At 43.9% G+C, this 19,609-nt stretch overlaps 1 protein-coding gene across 1 annotated transcript; it reads left to right on the top strand.

Annotated features, from left to right (window-relative positions):
* Positions 1–1,001: 1,001 nt before the first annotated feature.
* chtf18 (CTF18, chromosome transmission fidelity factor 18 homolog) lies at positions 1,002–19,507 on the top strand. Its single transcript, XM_080760163.1, has 23 exons — positions 1,002–1,201; positions 2,771–2,887; positions 3,635–3,803; positions 4,039–4,228; positions 4,732–4,824; positions 5,081–5,133; positions 5,340–5,478; positions 5,782–5,945; positions 6,177–6,258; positions 6,589–6,686; positions 7,073–7,196; positions 7,587–7,732; positions 7,993–8,086; positions 8,201–8,299; positions 8,740–8,870; positions 9,836–9,950; positions 10,298–10,522; positions 11,413–11,562; positions 12,824–12,954; positions 15,758–15,902; positions 16,723–16,818; positions 17,397–17,466; positions 19,374–19,507. The coding sequence occupies exons 1-23, from the start codon at positions 1,114–1,116 to the stop codon at positions 19,493–19,495; spliced, it is 2,841 nt and encodes a 946-aa protein (XP_080616289.1). The 5' UTR covers positions 1,002–1,113; the 3' UTR covers positions 19,496–19,507.
* The last annotated feature ends 102 nt before the right edge of the window (positions 19,508–19,609 follow it).

Consider the following 19,609-nt stretch of genomic DNA (forward strand, 5'->3'; position numbering starts at 1 on the left):
AATTCTCCAATCTGTTAATAAATCAATCAATCAAGTCTATAGACTGCAGACTATTATGGATGATGTCAAACTGGGGGTCCTTGAAATTAAACGGTTGAGAATCACTGGTAGAGCTGTAGAAATCTTCTCTTATGGGGGTCCATGGAATATTTTTTCAAATGGCGGTCCACGGGCTAATTGGTGTCAATTTGGGGGTCCATGAAATAATTTGGGAAGTACTGATGTAGGCTACAGAACAAGGCACAAGTAAAGTCGAGTAAAGAGTAAAGTACTGTAGTGTTCTTTCAATAATTTCCGTATACCTAGTATAGATGGTATGCGTGACATCATCATCAAAACCGGAAGTTATGCAGGAAGGCCTACTGAGTGGGCCTACTGGTACTTTCTGGCCTTGACAGCCCATGAATCCTCCAAACAGAAGTCCTATCTGATTGCATTAAACAACGTTAAACAATGTTAAACTCACTTTGCATGTTGCTTTGCCACTCGATGTGCCATTCACTTTAAGCATGCGCATACCCTCTATTACTGTACAAAAATCATAAATAAAAGAAAATAATCATACCCGTGTGAAGTGACATCATCTGTTGACTGTTCATCTCATTCCGGCCAATCTCCTAATCACAATTTGCGTCCTCACCTTCAATCTTTGTGTTTTCGTAATGTAAAACACAAAAAATACTAAAAATGGCCATTATTGTCATTTCATGTTTGTGTTGGGACAATGACGTAAAATTGGCCATTCATTATCAATTCCATGGCATTCAATGTTTGTGTTTACACGCATCCCTCAAAGCTGGACATAAACATGACAATGGACCCACATGTTAGTAAAGTAGGAGGCTCGTATCGTATGGCTTCTATTACCAATATGACATTCCAAAACGTGAAGAGGTGGGTCTTGCATGGGTCCAACACTACGGCAACCAATCAGGAGACAAATGCCTCATATGACCCGGAAGCGAAACATTTCACAACAAAAAGTGCCGCGAATGTATTGCTGTTGTTGTTCGACATAATAGTAACGATTAAAGAGCCATAGACGGTGTTAGAAATAAAAGTATTATTAACACTCCAGAGCAGGTTGCTGTAGCTCTAACGTTAACCGGCACAATGGACGAATATGACGAGATGTTCGAGATCGAGGATAACTTCGATGAGATGTACGCAGATGAGCTGGAAATGATGGCAGAGATGGACAGTGAGTTCATTATAAACACACGTACACTGAACTTACGAAGTTATCCTTCTTATTCCATATTCCTCCATTTTCGTGGAGAGATTTAATCTGTATCTGTTCATGTTGGCGGCTCTGTGGAGCGCTTGCGTCACAAGCCCACATCACCAAATAATTAAGTGAATCAGCTCTGGGTCTCATAATGAAGGATCTGCATGGCAGCTATTGTTTACATCTTGATAGCCTAAGATTTTTTAGACTAGATATATTTATCGATTCTGACATAATCTTCCCTCTATAAATACTTAGGCCAGTGCCAAATCTTAGGCTAACATCTTGACAGTGAAGAGAAGAGCACACAGGTTTGCTCCAATGGTGTTTTCTTTTATTTAAAACACCATAATATAAGACGACGTTTCGGCCGCAGGTGGCCTTCAACAGGTGATTAGTTAGTATGTGACAAGTTGACAACCTCCCTTTTATCTGGGTCGTCACGTCACGTGACTGACGTTGACTGGGTAGGTAATCTACAAACACCAATGATGACAAATATGTAAGTATGAGTAACCACCACAACAAGAAAGTTAACAGTACAACAGTTTCAAAACAAAAAACTGTTTCAAGAAAACTTACTGGTTTTGAGTTAGTTACAGACTGATTCAATATTTTTTATTTTTTATAAATAAAGACAAAGATAAATAGAAGGCTCACATTGAAGATTCAATATCACTCAATGACTCTCTGGACATTGGCCAGTAAATGTACTGTTAACTTTCTTGTTGTGGTGGTTACTCATACTTAGTCATATTTATGTCACTCATGCGTGGCCTCACTTCCGCCGGCCTCAGACGGCATTGACCTGCCATTCATTGACCTTATGCACACGGCTGCCATCGTCCCATCAAGGTCGTAACTAGGTCCAATTTCACCCAACACCTGCAAGCACCCATTGACAGCCCATTCATCCAACTGATGATTTGATTGTATTAAACAATGTCAAACTCTCCAACATTACAGCTGTATGAAAAGCTTGAATTATCCTCTATCTGCAAAGTGTTTGTTTCATAAAAATCCACGTAAACATGTTATGAGCTACTTCCTGTCAAGAAATTCCTTGCAGATGATTATTTATGCATGTTTGGATGTATGGGCTGTCAATGGGAAATGCACCTAGTTACCACCTTGCAGGCAAGATGGCAGTGGTGTGCATGAGGTCAATTAAAACAAGAAGCACTTAGTATATCATATAATTATATTATATTAATTATAATATATTATTATTGCAGCCAGAATCAAATATACAGAATGGGAGAATAAATCAGCAACCATGATATACACGTAGCTTACATACACACTGTACTGTTATATTATTTGTATAAAAGTATACAAATAATCATCATCATCATTCCAGTACCCTCGAGATCTGCGACACAAGCTGCAATCTAACAGTGCAAGGAACAAAAAGGGAAAATATTATACACAGCAGGTTAAAGACACTGACCTGGCATTTTTAGCCGCTGAGACTTGTCACAGACTATTAGGATATTTTATCCAGGTGAAAAACTGTAAAAACACATTTTGTATCTGCTGTAGACCCTGCCATCAGCCCTAATGCCAAGAAGTCAGGCTTACGGAAGCAGGATTCCACCACAACAACAGGGAGCCAACAGGGAGACGATATTCAGGACATACAACACTTGCTTGCTGACAGTAAGTTCACCTTGGGAGTACTTGCTTGCATACAGTATATCATCATTATCATTTCTGTCTGCAGCCTCATTTCATACATTGTCAATGTCATATGACAGTGCTGTGCAAAAGTAGTAAAATAGTAGTTCTACAAGCTCCTCATACATTCACTGTTATGAGTTGTGAGCTTGTAAATTGGCTATATTCGCTTTTGTTGTTTGTTTTTTTGAGTGGTGCAACCACTCCTACAACCAGCAATGTCCGTGTTCAGTTCACCTATGTGTTCACCTATGTATGAATGAGCACGAGTATGACTGAGTACCAGTAGGGGCGCTGTTTGCCAGACACAGAGAGAGAGAGAGAGAGAGATAGTATTAGTGCTGCACTGTTGCCTGCTAATGAGAGAGAGAGAGGAGAGGGGAGGGGAGGGGGGGAGAGGGGAGTTGCACCACTCGGTTCACACAGGTGAGATTTTTTTTTACAAAATGTGGAACAATTTTGAGAATTTCTGAACATTTTCACCTATGTCTGACTGTGGGTTTTATGTATTATTTAACCAGTAGAATTGGATCCATCGGAACGCGGGTTCCTTTTTCCTGAAAAGTAAAGTTTTTTGGACATTGGAAGTTCCCATCACTGTTGATGATATGCATTGCTTGTGTGTTTCATACAGGTTGGATAGATCAATTGCAACATTTCTAAATGTAGCTGTGTGTGTGTAATAATTTGTATGTGTGTATCATATATCATGCTGTCTGGCTCCTGCAGCCCCGAAGGCGAAGCGCCAGAAGCAGGAAGCAGGTGTAGTCAAGAGGCTTTTTGTGTCGTCCCAGACCGATGGGATCCCAGACCCAGTCCCATCACAGACTGATGACATCAGCCCCCCATCGTCCCCGGAGCAGTATGACACCCCTCGTCCAACCTCTCGTGCATTCAGGTAAGGGGGTAGGACTTAGATAAACAGACAATTGTTCTGTGAATGGTTCTATTTTTAACATCTTCCGTATGTTTACGTTTTCTTCATTGTCATTACGAAACCTATTTGAATAATTGGTATATATTTGAATATTGCTTTAACATCATTGTGCACTTCATGATGGAATAATACAAATAATATGACCGCACACTGCGGACTGTGCACACAGAATTCTGAATCATTCATTCGCTTACAGGTCTGCTCGTCCACCGGTACTGGACATAAGTGGCTTCGCCACAATTCCAGAGTCTCCCAGACGACCTGCTGTGCCATCAGCGCCTCAACGGGCGTTACGGCGCCCCCCTGTGGAGGGAGGCTACGTCACCGTGACAGACTCCTCAGGGAACCGCATCTACCTTCGACAAAAGGAAGAGACGGAGGGACAGGTTAGGACATTAGAAATGCATACTTTCGCTGTGTTTCGCCAGGTGGACAGGGGTTTGAGGTTATGTTTAGGCATAATTTCTGTGAGGTTAGGCTTGAGGCTTAATGGGTTGGGCATAGTGTTTTGAGGTTAGGTTTAAGCATAGTTTTAGTGGAGTTAAATGTTAGGGTTTAGATGCAATCAATGTGAAACACCAATGAAAGAGGCAGTTCTGTAGGCTTCCATATACAGTTGACGGATCCCACAGAACATACTGTAAATATATACTATAATGTAACCTTTTTTTTCACAATTACCATTCCACACAAATGTGTTTTTTTTAGACACTGTTATACAACATTATTTCTATTTGTCTGCCTAAAATGACGTAGGCACAGGACATGTATTTAATTAATGTATTTAAATGTTAATAAATACAGTTTCTGACAAGTTGTCAGAAACAACAAGTAGTTGTGTGTTCATAAGCATGCCTACTCTCCAACTTTAATCCATACAATTTGGCAGGTAGTGGATTCCAGACTAGTGGTGAATTCCCAGGGTACACTTGGATTACTTGCGGTACCCATTGATGTTCTGAGAGAACAAGTGGCAGAGAGGGTGAGTGACCAGTCGTATGTATGTAGCTTATTGTACCACCATCACCCTGTTTATTGTATTTTGTTGCTGGAGGAGGCGCTTACGTCACGCCTTAAATACTGAATTGAATGGGGTGGTTCTTACTAGATCGGATGGACAACAGGATCTGTGCTCATCCATCCACATTCAAATCCCATTGAGATATAGAGAGATAGATAATATATATGATTTAATATTTGTAGCTAAGGGTTCTGTGTTCTGTTTTTTCTTTTTACAGCGACATGAACTGTTGGTTGAGGAATCCCAGCGTCTTACAGACTTACTGGCAAGGTACCCAAACTCCACAGCACGCACTCTCACACACTTCTAAATCAAACTTTGTCATGCCAAGGACCCACAAATTGATATGTTTTTCACCAGGGACCATCATCTGAAAAGGGTTTAAAGGGTGGTGTTCTCACACTTTCAACTGAATTGTTCATTGTGTGTGTGTGTGTGTGTGTGTGTGTGTGTGTGTGTGTGACTGTGTGTGTCAGTGATGTGGATCAGGAGCTTGGAGAGCAGGAGAACAAAGAACCTGAGGAGGATCACGGTGTAGAGGAGGGAGGTATCTCTCGACTGCTCTGGGTGGACAAATATTCTCCCCAACATTACACAGAGCTGCTCAGTGACGACGTGAGTGTGTGTGTGTGTGTGTGTGTGTGTGTGTGTGTGTGCGTGACGTGAGTTAATTATATATGTGTCCTCCTGTCTGTAGACAAATTACCGATTTACAGATTCTGATACCCGTAACTTGAGTATCAGTCGATACAGAGTACCGATCCCGGCGATCCGGTGTGTAATTGAAATAATGTTATGTAAATGGTACAGTATGAATATAACACGGTAGTGCAACTGTGCAACATCAACTGTGTGTGTGTGTGTGTGTGTGTGTGTGTGTGTGTGCGTGTGCGTGTGTGTGTGTGTGTGTGTGTGTAGTTTACCAACCGCTGTCTGCTGAAGTGGCTGAAGCTGTGGGACACGGTGGTGTTCGGAAAAGAGAGGAAGTCCCGCCCTCCTCCCGTTGACAGACAACCTGTGGTCGTCCAGAACAAATTCAATCAGAACAAATTCAATCAAGCCAATCAGACCAAGACCTTCACGTAGGGCTACACAATTAATCATATTTTTCACGATTTTGGCTTCACACAATTAAAGTAACATGATTGTCCAATTATTGATTCATAATGCTTGCTTGTAGCACAACATGAATGTGAAAGCAGTGATTTTGTAAAAATAAACAAAAAGTTTAACTGTGAATAAATGTGATCGTGATCTCAATATTGGTAATATTGGTAAAACTCGTGATAATCATTTTGGCCATAATCGTGCAGCCCTGCCTTCAAGACCAAGAGTCAGCTGACTGAGGAGTTACTGGAGGCTGAGCTGGACCAGTATAAGCGTCCCAAATTTAAGGTACGCACAGTATGCAAAGACACACGCATGTACGGCATGTGTTTTTATACAGTGGTTCTCAAAGTGGACCCTCAGGGGTTCTTGAGGAACCAAATGGACACTATTACATAATTTACATGTCTGTACCTCAGAGACGGTGTTTAAATACATCTGTGAACTCTCTGAGTTATGGGGGTCAGTGATACATGAAACTGACCCACATAACTTTTATAGTGACCACTGACCATTCAGTTTTTTAAAATCAAGATTGACATACGAAGTGCAAGATCAGAGGTCTGTTTTTGATTCAAAGAAGAAGAAAAAAATGTCTCTCCGTTTGTCTCTCCATAGGTGGCGTTGTTGTCAGGTCCTCCAGGCTTGGGGAAGACCACTCTGGCCCACATCATAGCAAAGCATGCTGGGTACAATGTAGTGGAGATCAATGCCAGGTCAGTCAAATGCAACCACATTGTTCCAGTTGTACACCGTGGTTCCTAAAGTGGGGTCCAGAGACCGTCAGGGTTCCTAATAAAGATCGTTTGATAGAAATGTTGACCGCAATAAAACAGTGGAGCTTATTCTACCAATGTGCAAACCTTATTTGTTTGTTTTAAATGTTGGACTGTTGTTCGCACTGCACCTGGCCTTCAAGTGGATGTGCGTGCACCACCAGGTCTGTAACTCTGAGAGTGTACAATTGGAACAAAATTGACCCTTGGGGCCCTTGCAATTTGAGCCTGAGAACCACCACTGTAGTAAATCCCAACAGAATCGTATCTGTCACAGTATTCCACACTGACCGCTCCTCATGTCATTGTCATCGCTGTTGCTACAGTGACGACCGCAGTGCAGAGGTTTTCCAGAGGCGAATCGACACGGCTACGCAAATGAAGTCAGTCCTGGGAACGGACCAGAGGCCTAACTGCCTCATCATCGACGAGATCGATGGTGCGCCATCGGTACGTCCCATCAACTTCTTAAACCACACTTCTGGGGGTCCCCAGATAACAGTGACAGTTAAAAACACCATTACGGCTGCTGCATCAAACGTAATCAACAAACTATACTATTATACTATATAGCCAAATTGTCAAATAATACAAGAAAGAGGCAAACAGTGTGAACATATCCAACCGAAACGAGTCAAACAATTGCCCAACTGTATCTACAATTCCAAGTGATTGTCAGGGTGGGGGGTCCCCAGTTCAAATGTGATTATTTGGGGGCGTCACGGCCTGAAAAGGTTGAGAACCACTGTTCTACAGCATCATAACTACAACTGGAATGTGGAATATGGTTCTTAATGCATGAATAAACCTTTGACATGTTCTGTCTCTGACATCTGGCAGGCTGCCATCAATATCCTGTTGGCCACTCTGAACAGGAAGGACGGACACAGTGGTGCAGGCGAGGCGGGGGCAGAGACAACTGTAAAGAAGAAGAAGAAGAAGGACTCTCCCCTCCTTCGTCCAATCATCTGCATCTGTAATGACCTGTAAGAGAATGTCTCAAACTGTGTTTCAAAAGTGGGTCATTGATTTTTTTTGTATATGCAGTGGCTTTACTGTCTAGATATGAAGGAGAATATTGTCATCCAGATTCATACTTTGACTTGCTTCCTATGTAAAATGCCTCGGCAGCAAACATACTATAGCTAAAGTGTTGGCAACTGAAATGCCTTCTACTCTACGTACAGGGAATTTGAATGGTTTTGATTGTTCTAACTCTTCTCTGATTGGCTGTCTGTCCTGTCAGTTATGTTCCGGCCCTCAGGCCACTGAGGCAGCTAGCTTTCCTACTGACATTCCCCCAGACCCAGCCCTCCCGCCTGGCACAGAGACTGTCCGAGGTCAATATGTAAAACACATACCGCACATCTGAGACACACCAGCATTCCTGTTTGTATTTGTTGCTTATTGTGTATTATCCATTCATTGTTTATATATTTGTTTTATCGTTGCAGATCTCACGTTGGCAGGGAATGAAAACGGACACAGGCACTCTGTTGGCCCTTTGTGAGAAGACAGACAATGACATCAGGTCCTGTATCAACACTCTACAGGTGAGTACAGGTGGTGGTGTGACTACTCTGTCGTCAGTTGATTTTATTATTTTGATTTTATTTTATTTAGAGTAGCCGATAGTTGTTTACCCCTTTTTCTCCACAATTTAGTCGTTATGCCAATTAATTCCTTCCCACACACTCCGAACACGGACCAGTTGTGTTCGCATAGACACCCGACAAAGCTGGATGCACCACAGTGGATTTGAACCCACAACCTCTGGTGATAGGCAGGCACTTTACTACTGCGCTAGCCAAAAGAAGACTTCTGTCGGAGGATATGGGCTTGTTGCAGCTGAGAGCGAGCTGTACACATGTTTGTATTTTGGTTTGTATAGTTAACTGTGTGTGTGTGTGTGTGTGTGTGTGTGTGTGTGTGTGTGTGTGTGTGCGTGCGTGTGCACGTGTGCGCATGCGCGTGTGCGTGTGTGCGTGCGTAGTTCCTCCATAAGACGGGTAAGAGGCAGGTTGATGCCAAGATGGTCCAGAATATGTCTGTAGGGCAGAAGGACCAGAACAAAGGCTTATTCCACCTGTGGCAGGAAATCTTCCAGCTACCCCGTATAAAACGGTATATTCCTACAATTATTGTTTTTATTGTAAATTATGGTTTCAACATTGACTTTGCCTGACGAAGGTCAATAGACAAATCCATTGATTGTGCACAGATTTAAGTGTGCGGAGCCCCCCTTTATTTTTTCATTTCTCCAGCACCTCACCTGAATCCTTCAGCAGTAGATCAGCGATGGCTTTTTTACATTTTCAACATTGACTTAGATATTTTTTTGTTCAGTTCTTAAAATAGCTCATTTCTAATTCCAGTTATAATGTACAGGATGTAAAAAATTATAATTTATACAAAGGGAGTCTACCAACGCGCCTCAAGCCTAAAACGGCTGATCCGGTGCTTCACAGGTGCAGGGACATCAAAGTTGCATAAGGAGAAGAGACTGGAGCAGCACGGACATTTAGAGCCTTTTATTAAGGTGCTGAGTATACAAAACGACTAACGTTTCGACCTTGCGGTCTTCATCAGAGTCATGACTGATGAAGACCGCAAGGTCGAAATGTTAGTCGTTTTGTATACTCAGCACCTTAATAAAAGGCTCTAAATGTCCATGCTGCTCCAGTCTCTTCTCCTTATGCAAATTATAATTTATGTTTGATGATTTATTGTCATTTCATATTATTAAAACTATTATTTACTAGTTGGTCACCAGCCTACTCGGGAATGATGCAAGTTGGGTATAGATGCCTGAGTCACTCGGTTACTCAGTGTGGTACCCATTGGACTATAATGTCAGTACTATGATGTCATGCTATTGATGACATCAGGGAGCTCCATATATAGGCATAAAGGAACACAGACCCGCACTACGCCTCTCTTGCATCATTCGCGTCTCCCATATGTAGTCAATCGGTCGGACGGTTGGTTTGGCCAACTAGGGAAGCCCATGCAGAACCGCATGATGGGGATGCAGGATATATTCCCAAAGTACCAAAAAATACCTGCTTTGTCCAAACATGGTGTTTCAGGAAGCGCATAGGGCAGGGCTTTGAAGATGGACTGGGGGAAGGGGGCGGAGCTCAGAGGTTTCAGCACATTCTGCTCCTAGCCTCCTCCAGCGGAGAGTACGAGAAGGTTACACAGGTAACACACACACACACACACACACACACACACACACACACACACACTCTCTCTATTAGGCTTTTAAAAGGAAGGGCAACAGATAAGGGAGAATTCAAATATTTAAATAGGCCTAACATATCCAGTCATATATATATTTTAACAGTATTTCATTTCAAACCTTTATCCTCAAACACTGTAATTACCGGTACTAATTACCTTTAATAATAATGGATTACATTTTTATTTCTCTTTTGGTGCTTACTCAAATTCATCCATACATTGGGAGAACTACATTTTAGAACTTCCTCTCACCCTGTATCCATTGTTGTCTGTCATTTTAACCATGCCCTTTGACCTGTCCCCAGGGTTTGTTTGATAACTATCTGTCCATGCGTCTGAGAGACCCCAACATGCACAACGTGTGCGACGCCCTGGACTGGCTGTCCTTCTCGGACCAGGTCAACTACGTGATCATGCACGGCCAGAACTTCTCCCTGATGCGATACCTCCCCTTCCTGTCCATCACCTTCCACTTCCTGTTCGCTCACATGCACGTTCCCCGCATCATCTACCCCCACAGCCAGCACGAGGTACCGTACACTACAGGCCCTCTGACACGACCGTCGCACACTGAGGCGACCGTCTCAAGATCTCAAGGGAACGTTTTGCTAAATTGCTACACAGTAAAATCGTTGGGGATATTTCACTTTCAAATAGAGTCATTTCATCGTCTACTCAGGCTTTTGTGAACACCCTAGTAGATAGTTTTCAAGTTGCTCAATTCAGTATTTAGATATTTGATATTCATTTTATCAGACACCATTGTAAACCCATTGTAACTTCAAACTCAATTTTAACCAAGTTGGATTCATTGAAAACAGTAAACACCTGTCCTTGTTTATGATTACTCATACTGCACTCCTAATACGTGAGAGGGCCATGTTTCTTTTCGATTTCCTGTTTCATTTATTTTATTTTTTTCATTTTCCCAAAAATGAAAAAGTAATTGAAAAAACTGAATCATACTGCCCTCCTAATACGTGAGGGGGCCATCCCTCACGTATTAGGAGGGCAGTATGATTCACTAGAACCAAGAGCAGGTGTTTTTGATGAATCTGTCATGGTTAACATGGAGTTTGAAGTTACAATGGGTTTGTATAGGAAGAGGGCTTGTCTGATCAAATGAATGCGGTATCTAAATACTGCATCAAGGGACTTAAAAAGTGTGTGGGGTGTTCACAAAAGCCTGAGTAGACAATGCAATGACCCACTTTTTATTTTGAAAGTGAAATATCCCTTTAACTTAGTGCACAAATGTAACAACATTTTGTTAAATTAAGGATTTAACTGTGTAGGTCAGTATTGAGCATGAATGTTGACATCACCGCTAGGGCTGTCACAATTATGAGGTTTTACTTGATGACAGGTGCACAGGGCAAATTCTGACACAAACCTTGTATCTGCTCTTTGTCATCTATAGGCATCATCGCGTCTTCAGGCCAACAAGAATGCACTTAACACCATGTTAGCTGACATCCCACCATCCATCAGGAGCAGGATCAGCCAGCTCTGCTTGACCAGTGATATCCTCACGCTGCTCCTCGAAATCATCTGCCCCAAACTACGACCTGTATGTAGAAAAAAGGGGCGTGTGTGTGTGTGTGTGTGTGTGTGTGTGTGTTTCTGAAAATATGCCTTCAGGTATAAGTGTGTTTATAACATCCTTAGACAACAACATCTTGAAAAGCACCTCTTGCTTTGTTTACACGTGTCTAATAACTTTGTCTGGATGAGTTTGGCCCAAAACGGATCAGTGTGATCTAAGATTTTAAATGCCATCTTCCTGGTTGGTCTCATCATGAGTAGTTCCCACGAAGGTGGCACTACTCAAGACACATTTTATCTCTAAAAACAGAAAGTACAGGCTAACTGTTGGCAAGGCATCAACATCCATGATGGCCTCAATGGGAGAGTGTACAGTGAGGTGGGCAGGCTGCCTGTAGCGTGCCACTCTCATTTGTAGGCTTAGAAGCAAAAGACATAAGCTGTGAACATTTGAGGTCACAGAGCTCCTGAGCAGATCCCCTTAGCCTCGGCCTGCATCATCTGAGTAAAAATATCAGTATGTTGAGTATGACCTTGCTGGTTTGAGCATAAAGAAATTGTAGAAGGGTAAACACAGCTGAAACTAATTGCATTAAAGGAGTAGTTCATCCAAACAATGACTTATTCTCTATTAACAGTTTGACTCCATAAAACGCGTTACCCGCTATTTAATCAAATATTCTACGCTGCTGAGATTGTTTTATTACCTTTTAGAGCATACACTGAAGTATTTGCAGACGACAAAAAAATTCCGTCGGCATGTTATGATCATCAGCACCAGTGGCCATTACAATGCGCTACAGGATCCGCCTCCATGAGGCATTGTAGTTCAAACAAACCCCCGGTCAACTTACATTGAGCTCAATTTCCCAGAAGCCCTAGCAGCCCAGATGATTTCCGGTTTCGTCATCATAACGCAACGGTCTCGTCATCAGGTCCCGGATAAATCCGCTGTTTCTTTTTAATTATTTTAAAATGGCGAATTAAACAAATGCCGGCTATAGCGTTTTATGCGCAGTGGAACACTGGATTAAACAATTAGCGGCCGTCAAACTGTTAATTACACACCCTATGAAGCCTTGAATTTTGTCACATTCCTGAGCCAATAATTTGACCGGGATACCAGTCAGTAGGAGACTCGTAGGAGGCTCTTTGAGTTAACTGTACAGGAGTTGTCCATGCTGGCAGACATGGCAACATGGCACACACAGTAACCCCCTCCACACGCACGCACTCACACACACATCATAGAAGTGAGCACAGTGCTGTGTGTGTCTCCCCTGCAGGTGAATCCTCAGCTCTTCAGCAGCAGAGAGAAACAGCAGATGCGTGAGTTGATCGACACCATGCTGGCCTACAACCTCTCGTACAGACAGGAGCGCACGCCTGAGGGACAATACACATACGTACTGGAGCCGTGAGTGCACACACACACACACACACACACACACACACACACACACACACACTCTGAGAACAGATGTTTGTTTCTAGGGGCTGAAGGTCATTGCCACTGTCTACATTGTGGCATTCTATGCAAGCTTATAATTTAATCTCCTTAACACCTGATTGTGTGTGTGGCCTCATTGGTGTATAGATGTCAGTGTTAGTGGGGAAGTCCCTGTAGTGATGGTGGAGACGAATGGACAGATGCTAGGATAGATACTTGTGTGAAACGAATAGATGGAACCACCAGGATCAAGCTAACGTTTCTGCGTTTTAACTCGGATCACAGTTTAACCGAGGGGAACTGAGGAGGAGGCGGAAATCTGGCCTTTATTCCCGAACCCCGGATCTTACATTTTCGCCTCAATCACTGAGGGCAAACAGAAGAGCACTGTGTAAAATGGAAGAGCTAGTCTAGTGGAGCCATGCCGGCCCACGGCGGTGGAGACGAGAACCGGGGCCAAGGTGGAGGAGGCTCCTTTCTCGTGGCTCGCTGCGACCAGGTGATGTTCACCAACGACTGGGGCCTGCCTCTGCTGGGAGCTCTGCTGCTGCTGTTTCTGATTTACACCTTCCTCTACCTGCCCTCTCTGGCGGCACAGCATAACAACACCGCAGCCGCGACACCCACCGTACCAGGGCCAGGCGCGGAGGGGTATTGACTCACCCACCGTACCAGGGCCAGGCGCAGAGGGGTATTGACTCACCCACCGTACCAGGGCCAGGCGCAGAGGGGTATTGACTCACCCACCGTACCAGGGCCAGGCGCAGAGGGGTATTGACTCACCCACCGTACCAGGGCCAGGCGCAGAGGGGTATTGACTCACCCACCGTACCAGGGCCAGGCACGGAGGGGTATTGACTCACCCACCGTACCAGGGCCAGGCGCGGAGGGGTATTGACTCACCCACCGTACCAGGGCCAGGCACGGAGGGGTATTGACTCACCCACCGTACCAGGGCCAGGCAAGGAGGGGTATTGACTCACCCACCGTACCAGGGCCAGGCGCGGAGGGGTATTGACTCACCCACCGTACCAGGGCCAGGCACGGCCATTGACTCACCCACCCAAGGCACGGAGGGGTATTGACTCACCCACCGTACCAGGGCCAGGCACGGATGGGTTTTTGAAGGGACAGACAGTAGGCTGACTGGAAACGGGAGAGAGATGGGGGGATGACATGCAGTAAAGGCCGTGTCGGGCTCGGGAGTCGAACCCGCGGCACACTGCGACTGGATCACCAGTCGGGTGCCCAGACAGTTACGCCACCGCCTGGGCCACGCGCGGAGGGGTATTGACTCACCCACCGTACCAGGGCCAGGCTCGGCCATTGACTCACCCACCCAAGGCACGGAGGGGTATTGACTCACCCACCGTACCAGGGCCAGGCACGGATGGGTATTGATTCACCCACCCAAGGCACGGATGGGTATTGACTCACCCACCGCACAAGGCATGGATCGGTATTGACTCACCCACCGCACAAGGCATGGATGGGTATTGACACTTATGGTATTATGGACCACCATAACTGAGAGTTACAGACCAGTAAGGGTCCATTTGGAACCCCCTATATAGGAATCTTAAAGGAACCCGGATCGTTAAAATCCTGAAGGATCTCAGCCCGAGTATTGATTCACCTGCCAAAACATAACATATGTAAATGTTGTTAACCATTACAGGAGACAATTGTTGTTACGACTCACTGCCTTGATTGGACTAGCCATTTGTTGGGACGCTCGTTTTGATTGGTCAGGTGCTGACAAGGCACTGTCCTGCAGTCAGAGAGAACAAGATGTGTCATGGAGACACGAAGTGAGACGGAACGATGGACTTGATTAGAGCCATTAGATATGAGTCCTGTTTGTTTCTTCTTTTTGGTGTGGTAGAACTGATTTCTTGTAGAATTCTTCCCTCATTCTGTAATATAACTTATAGAAGCATAAAGAAGGACACTATCTTCTAGTATGTATAACCATTTACCCTTTAGTTCTCAGACAGGATGTAGTGAATATGGCTAAAATACAATACTTGCAATTTCTTGGCTATGGCTACATTCTGACAGCAACAGCACTGGTAATGTAATGTCTAATGATGGCACATAATAAACGACTCACAAAGTACATGGCTGTTCACATGCATATCTGAACTGTTTTTGGTGTTTGGTGGAATGCTAGTTTTCTCACGTAATGTGTGTGGGTGTGTGTGTTGAAGAGATGAAGCTCAGCTGTAAGAGGATTATGGTATTAAAGATTGACAGTCTTTATGTATTATTACTTTTCAGTGGTTTTCAACCTGTGGGTCAGGACCCAGAGGGGACCCTCAGTAAAGTGACAATTTAAGGAATTTTAATACCTTTTTCTCCTATGCCCAGCTTTGCGTGTCTGTGTGTACCCCATAGTGATGATTGGCTGAGCACGGAATGTGATGTATGATGTATGACGATAAGAATGCACCTCACTTCACACAAGTGTGATTTTTTTCCTTCAAAGAAAAAGACCATAATTGCATCAAAAGTACTAAATAAACTATACTATAAAAACATTGGGCAAATTGTCAAATAATATAAAAATTAGGTGTTGTGAGCTTGTAGATCTGCTATTTTCACAACATTTACCCGTGGAACGGAGTCAAACTAAATGTATTGCCAACTCTTACGTTCTAGTTTGCTTATCAGGGTGGGGGCTGGGGGGACCCCAGTTGATAATGATTATTTTGGGATCACAGCCTGACAAGGTTGGGAGCCACTGATTTACTTAACCCTTTGTGTGCAGGCGTGTGGAGGAGGTGGTTCGCTTTCAAGGTCTTCCGCCACGCCGCCAGCTGACCTACCAGGCCAAGCAAACGATCAGCAGAGAGATGGAGCAGGAGAGGATGAGGAGAGCCGAGCAGCTCTCTCTGAAACGGAACCCTGTAGTGGTAGGACACACACACACAGCCTATCTTCATATAATCCTCATTAATGCTCATTATAATATGGTACCTATTTTGTCTACTCTCTGTCTCAGAGGGCTGTGGACAGTTCAGAAATCCTCCCACCAGTGAAATTCAGCTTTGAAAACACATGCCGTGCGGCCGTGGAAGCACCGCCCGGCTCATATGACTGTGAATGTGTAGCTCCAGGCAGCCTCGTAAAGACATCAAGCGCTATTCTCCCGTCACATAGGCTACTTGCCGAGCAAAACAAGGAAGTGATGTGGCTCGCTCCGGTGGTGCAAAGCGTAGCTACTTTTGTGAATTTAATAGTTTTATTAGGTTAATATTGCTATATGTTTGTAACCGTTTTAGAAAAGCAATAAGCCACTCGAGGCCCCAGCTTACCGGGTATTTTACAATGGCTGGGGGCGTAGGCAGACCCGACGCGGACCTCTCGTGGCTTATTGCTTAATTATTCTCTGGAGTCCTGCCTCAAAGCAGACCAGAGGTAGAAAACTGTCGTTCCCTGATGTCATCGCTAGGGTCACATGCATCAGTAAGCAGGAACTGGGGATGGCAATGAAGGACTGTGAAGTCTGGCGTGGCATTGTGAAATCCATGATCTCAACCGCGGTCGACAGAGTAGATATTTTTACCATATTCTCATCGCAAGGATGAATTATATGAAGATGGGGTGAAAATGAATGATGTGACTGACGTCACGCATTGAAGGTTTCTTGCCTAATACCAGCCGTGTGTTATAATGTGGTCTGTGCGCAGAGGTAGCATGGTGTTTAATAACCTACTGTGTGCATCTGTACAGCACAAGGAAGAGGTCAAGAAAAGCGCTCCCATAACAACCAGGAACCATCAGCAGAGGCTGGAGAACATTGTCAAGCAGGCCAAAGTGGAACCCAGAGTGAGAGACACACACACACACACACACACACACACTCACACACACTCTCAGTCTCTCTCTCTCTCTCTCTCCTTGCATAAAGTATCAACCAGAATTCATTCTCTTTTACATGTTATTGTAATAATTGTTGTAATGTATTAACTCTGTAATCAATAAAGGAAAAACATGCAGCGGCTCAATAAATAAACCATACAGTGGTTTAAACGCAACCGCCTTTCCACTGCTGTATTCTGTACATGCTGGATGTTACCTACCACTAGATGGAGCCCCACTGTCCCACAGCCAATCAGGGATTGTGTGTGTGTGTGTGTGCTGCATCTATTCCAGTACTGGATGGATGTTTGAATGAGAGGGAAGCAGAGACTCTAGACTCTAGAGGGAACAAATGAGGCCAATGAGAAAGCAGCGGCTCACATTGCTTCCCTTGTGATAAATCTGGGAAATTAGGCTAATGAAACATAAGTATAACTAGTATGTGTGTGTGCGCACATGTGTGTGCATTAGTTTGTTGTATTTTACCTCATTAAGAATTTAATGTTGTTCTCAACCTGCCATTTATGTCTGTTCTTGTGTTCTAGCCGGAGGTGGATTTCTTCGGTAGAGCTCTTGCTCCCAAACCCCTGAAGACCCAGTTGACCTCAGAGACAGGTAACAATGGAGGCCCCCCGAGGCCCCTCTGTTGAAGGGAGTGATGCCGTTGACACTACTTAGCAGTCATTTAGAAGCACACACTCGGCAAAGCGCAAGCACTGGGCAACACACTACTAAGATAGCATTCATATTTTAATTTGTCTAGTTCCGATTCTGATTTGTTCCAGTTGTAAAACATCAAACAATTTTTGATTATAATCATGATGGCTCGGAGGCAACAGATTTGAATTCTAAACCCCTCCAACCTACAAGATGTAGTTTGTTCATGGTGAGCTGCCATAGATCGGCGCAAACTTTTTATCGTCATCATGGACAAAACAGGGTTAATTATTTTTTAGCCGCAGAATCTTAGCTTGGGAACCTGCCAAATCTGCCAGCTTGAATCTAACTTGCTCTTGTGTGTCAGTCAGGTGATGGCAGGGACGTATAATGTCAGGTTGCATTAGAATCAACATGTATTGATACAGTATATTTCATTCTAAAATGTTTTGTGATACTCTAAATCTAATCTAATTTACTGATATGAATAACTACTCAGGGACTAAAACTGAGTGGAAGCTATTTGTACCGGTACATCAAAATAAACTCCAGTAGCCCAGAATCATTGCAAAGACTGAGTGGTCCTGTATGGGACGGTGTAAGGATTTGAAGCAGTGGGCATTCGGTTTGGGATCCAGAACCAACATTGAGGAACCAGAATTGTTTCCATCACATTTGGAACCATTTACAAAGCTTTAGTTTTTTCTTTTTTTAATCACACGTCTGCTAAACAATTACAATACCAGTGGTTCTCAAACTTTCAAAGACCTCCATAACTGTTGAGTGTACAAATGGAACCATGTGGATCCGTGCTTAAGGGTCCATCTTTCAGTATCACAATATTTCACTATAGACTGATTCCTAATCATTAGCTAAGGACCACTTGAGCCTCTCATCCAGACATCCCCTTCCCCTTAAGTGTACTGAAAACTCTGTCTGGCACTGCTAGAATGGTGACTTCCTGTGTGGAGTTTGCATGTTCTCTCCACATGGGTTAACTTTGCAATACAATTAAATACTTGCAGGTTAGAGACATACTCCTGTCAATGCCCTTGCCTAAGCAAGTCACTGGCCTTTTGAGCTGGAGTGGTGCCGGGCACTGCTCACTTGCTCAGTGGCCGCACTGTGCTAGCAATAGTTAGGATGGGTCAAATGCAGAGTAGAGTTGTACCTATGCCAGATTGCCAGTATCGGAAAAGCTGCCGATACTGCCTAAAATGGTTTTCAATTTAATGGGTCCAGGGACCCAGGGGTGGTCTTTTAGATGGGTCCCAGGGACATTTTATGAGTCCTACTTCAATGACGTTAGAATACTGAGTACAGTATTGCATCCCAGGACCCCCAGAGGGCGACATGATTGCGTCCTTTCTCAATGTACCGGTAGTCATTGTAATGAGTCTAAGGATGCAGGCTATTTGCATCACTGCCACATAATGTATCACATGATGTCATTGACACTACAGTAATCAATTATTTTGTATTTTGAATTATTCAGTTAATGTGGCACTATTGTTTTACTGTACATATATTTTGTAATTGTTTTATTTATTCCTAGATCAGTGGTTCTTAAAACCTTTTAATTTCAAGGACCCCGATAACCCTGAGTGTACAAATGAAAGCAAATGGACCATTGGTTCGATTTGTACACTCAGTTACAGACCTGTAAGGGTCCATTTGGAACCCCCTCAAGGACCCTGAGAATCCCTGGACACCACTTTTGTGACAGACTGTTATCAGAGCGGTACTCGTTATCGACCAATATGCAAGTAATGGGTGTCGGGAATGGAATGTTTTTGTCTGTATATCTAATGCCGAGGAAAGGAATCAGTAAAGTATAACCTAACTTACAGTGTCTCTGTCTGCAGGTGAGAAGAACATTGAGATGGCCATGGGAACAGCGGTAGGAAACAGTGATGTGTGGTTCCGCTTCAACGAGGGTGTATCCAACGCCGTCAGACGAAACGTCTACATCAGAGAACTCCTCTGACCCCACCCTCTCGAACACATTCTCTCTATCTCACAAACCTCCGCACATATTCTGCAATCTGGTGGTTATCAAGTTACACATGTTCCCCCTTGAGAATGTGTTGCTGTCCTTTGT

This window comes from Protomyctophum bolini (genome assembly GCF_963924005.1).
Source record: "Protomyctophum bolini genome assembly, chromosome: 3".
NCBI classification, from domain to species: Eukaryota; Metazoa; Chordata; class Actinopteri; order Myctophiformes; family Myctophidae; genus Protomyctophum; species Protomyctophum bolini.

Bases quoted from the DNA above. Each gene is read 5' to 3' on its own strand.
- chtf18 (XM_080760163.1), top strand. From the start codon at position 1,114: ATGGACGAATATGACGAGATGTTCGAGATCGAGGATAACTTCGATGAG. The intron at 4,229-4,731 runs GTTAGGACATTA...ACAATTTGGCAG, and splicing joins AGGAAGAGACGGAGGGACAG to GTAGTGGATTCCAGACTAGT. The intron at 8,087-8,200 runs GTCAATATGTAA...TTATCGTTGCAG, and splicing joins TGGCACAGAGACTGTCCGAG to ATCTCACGTTGGCAGGGAAT.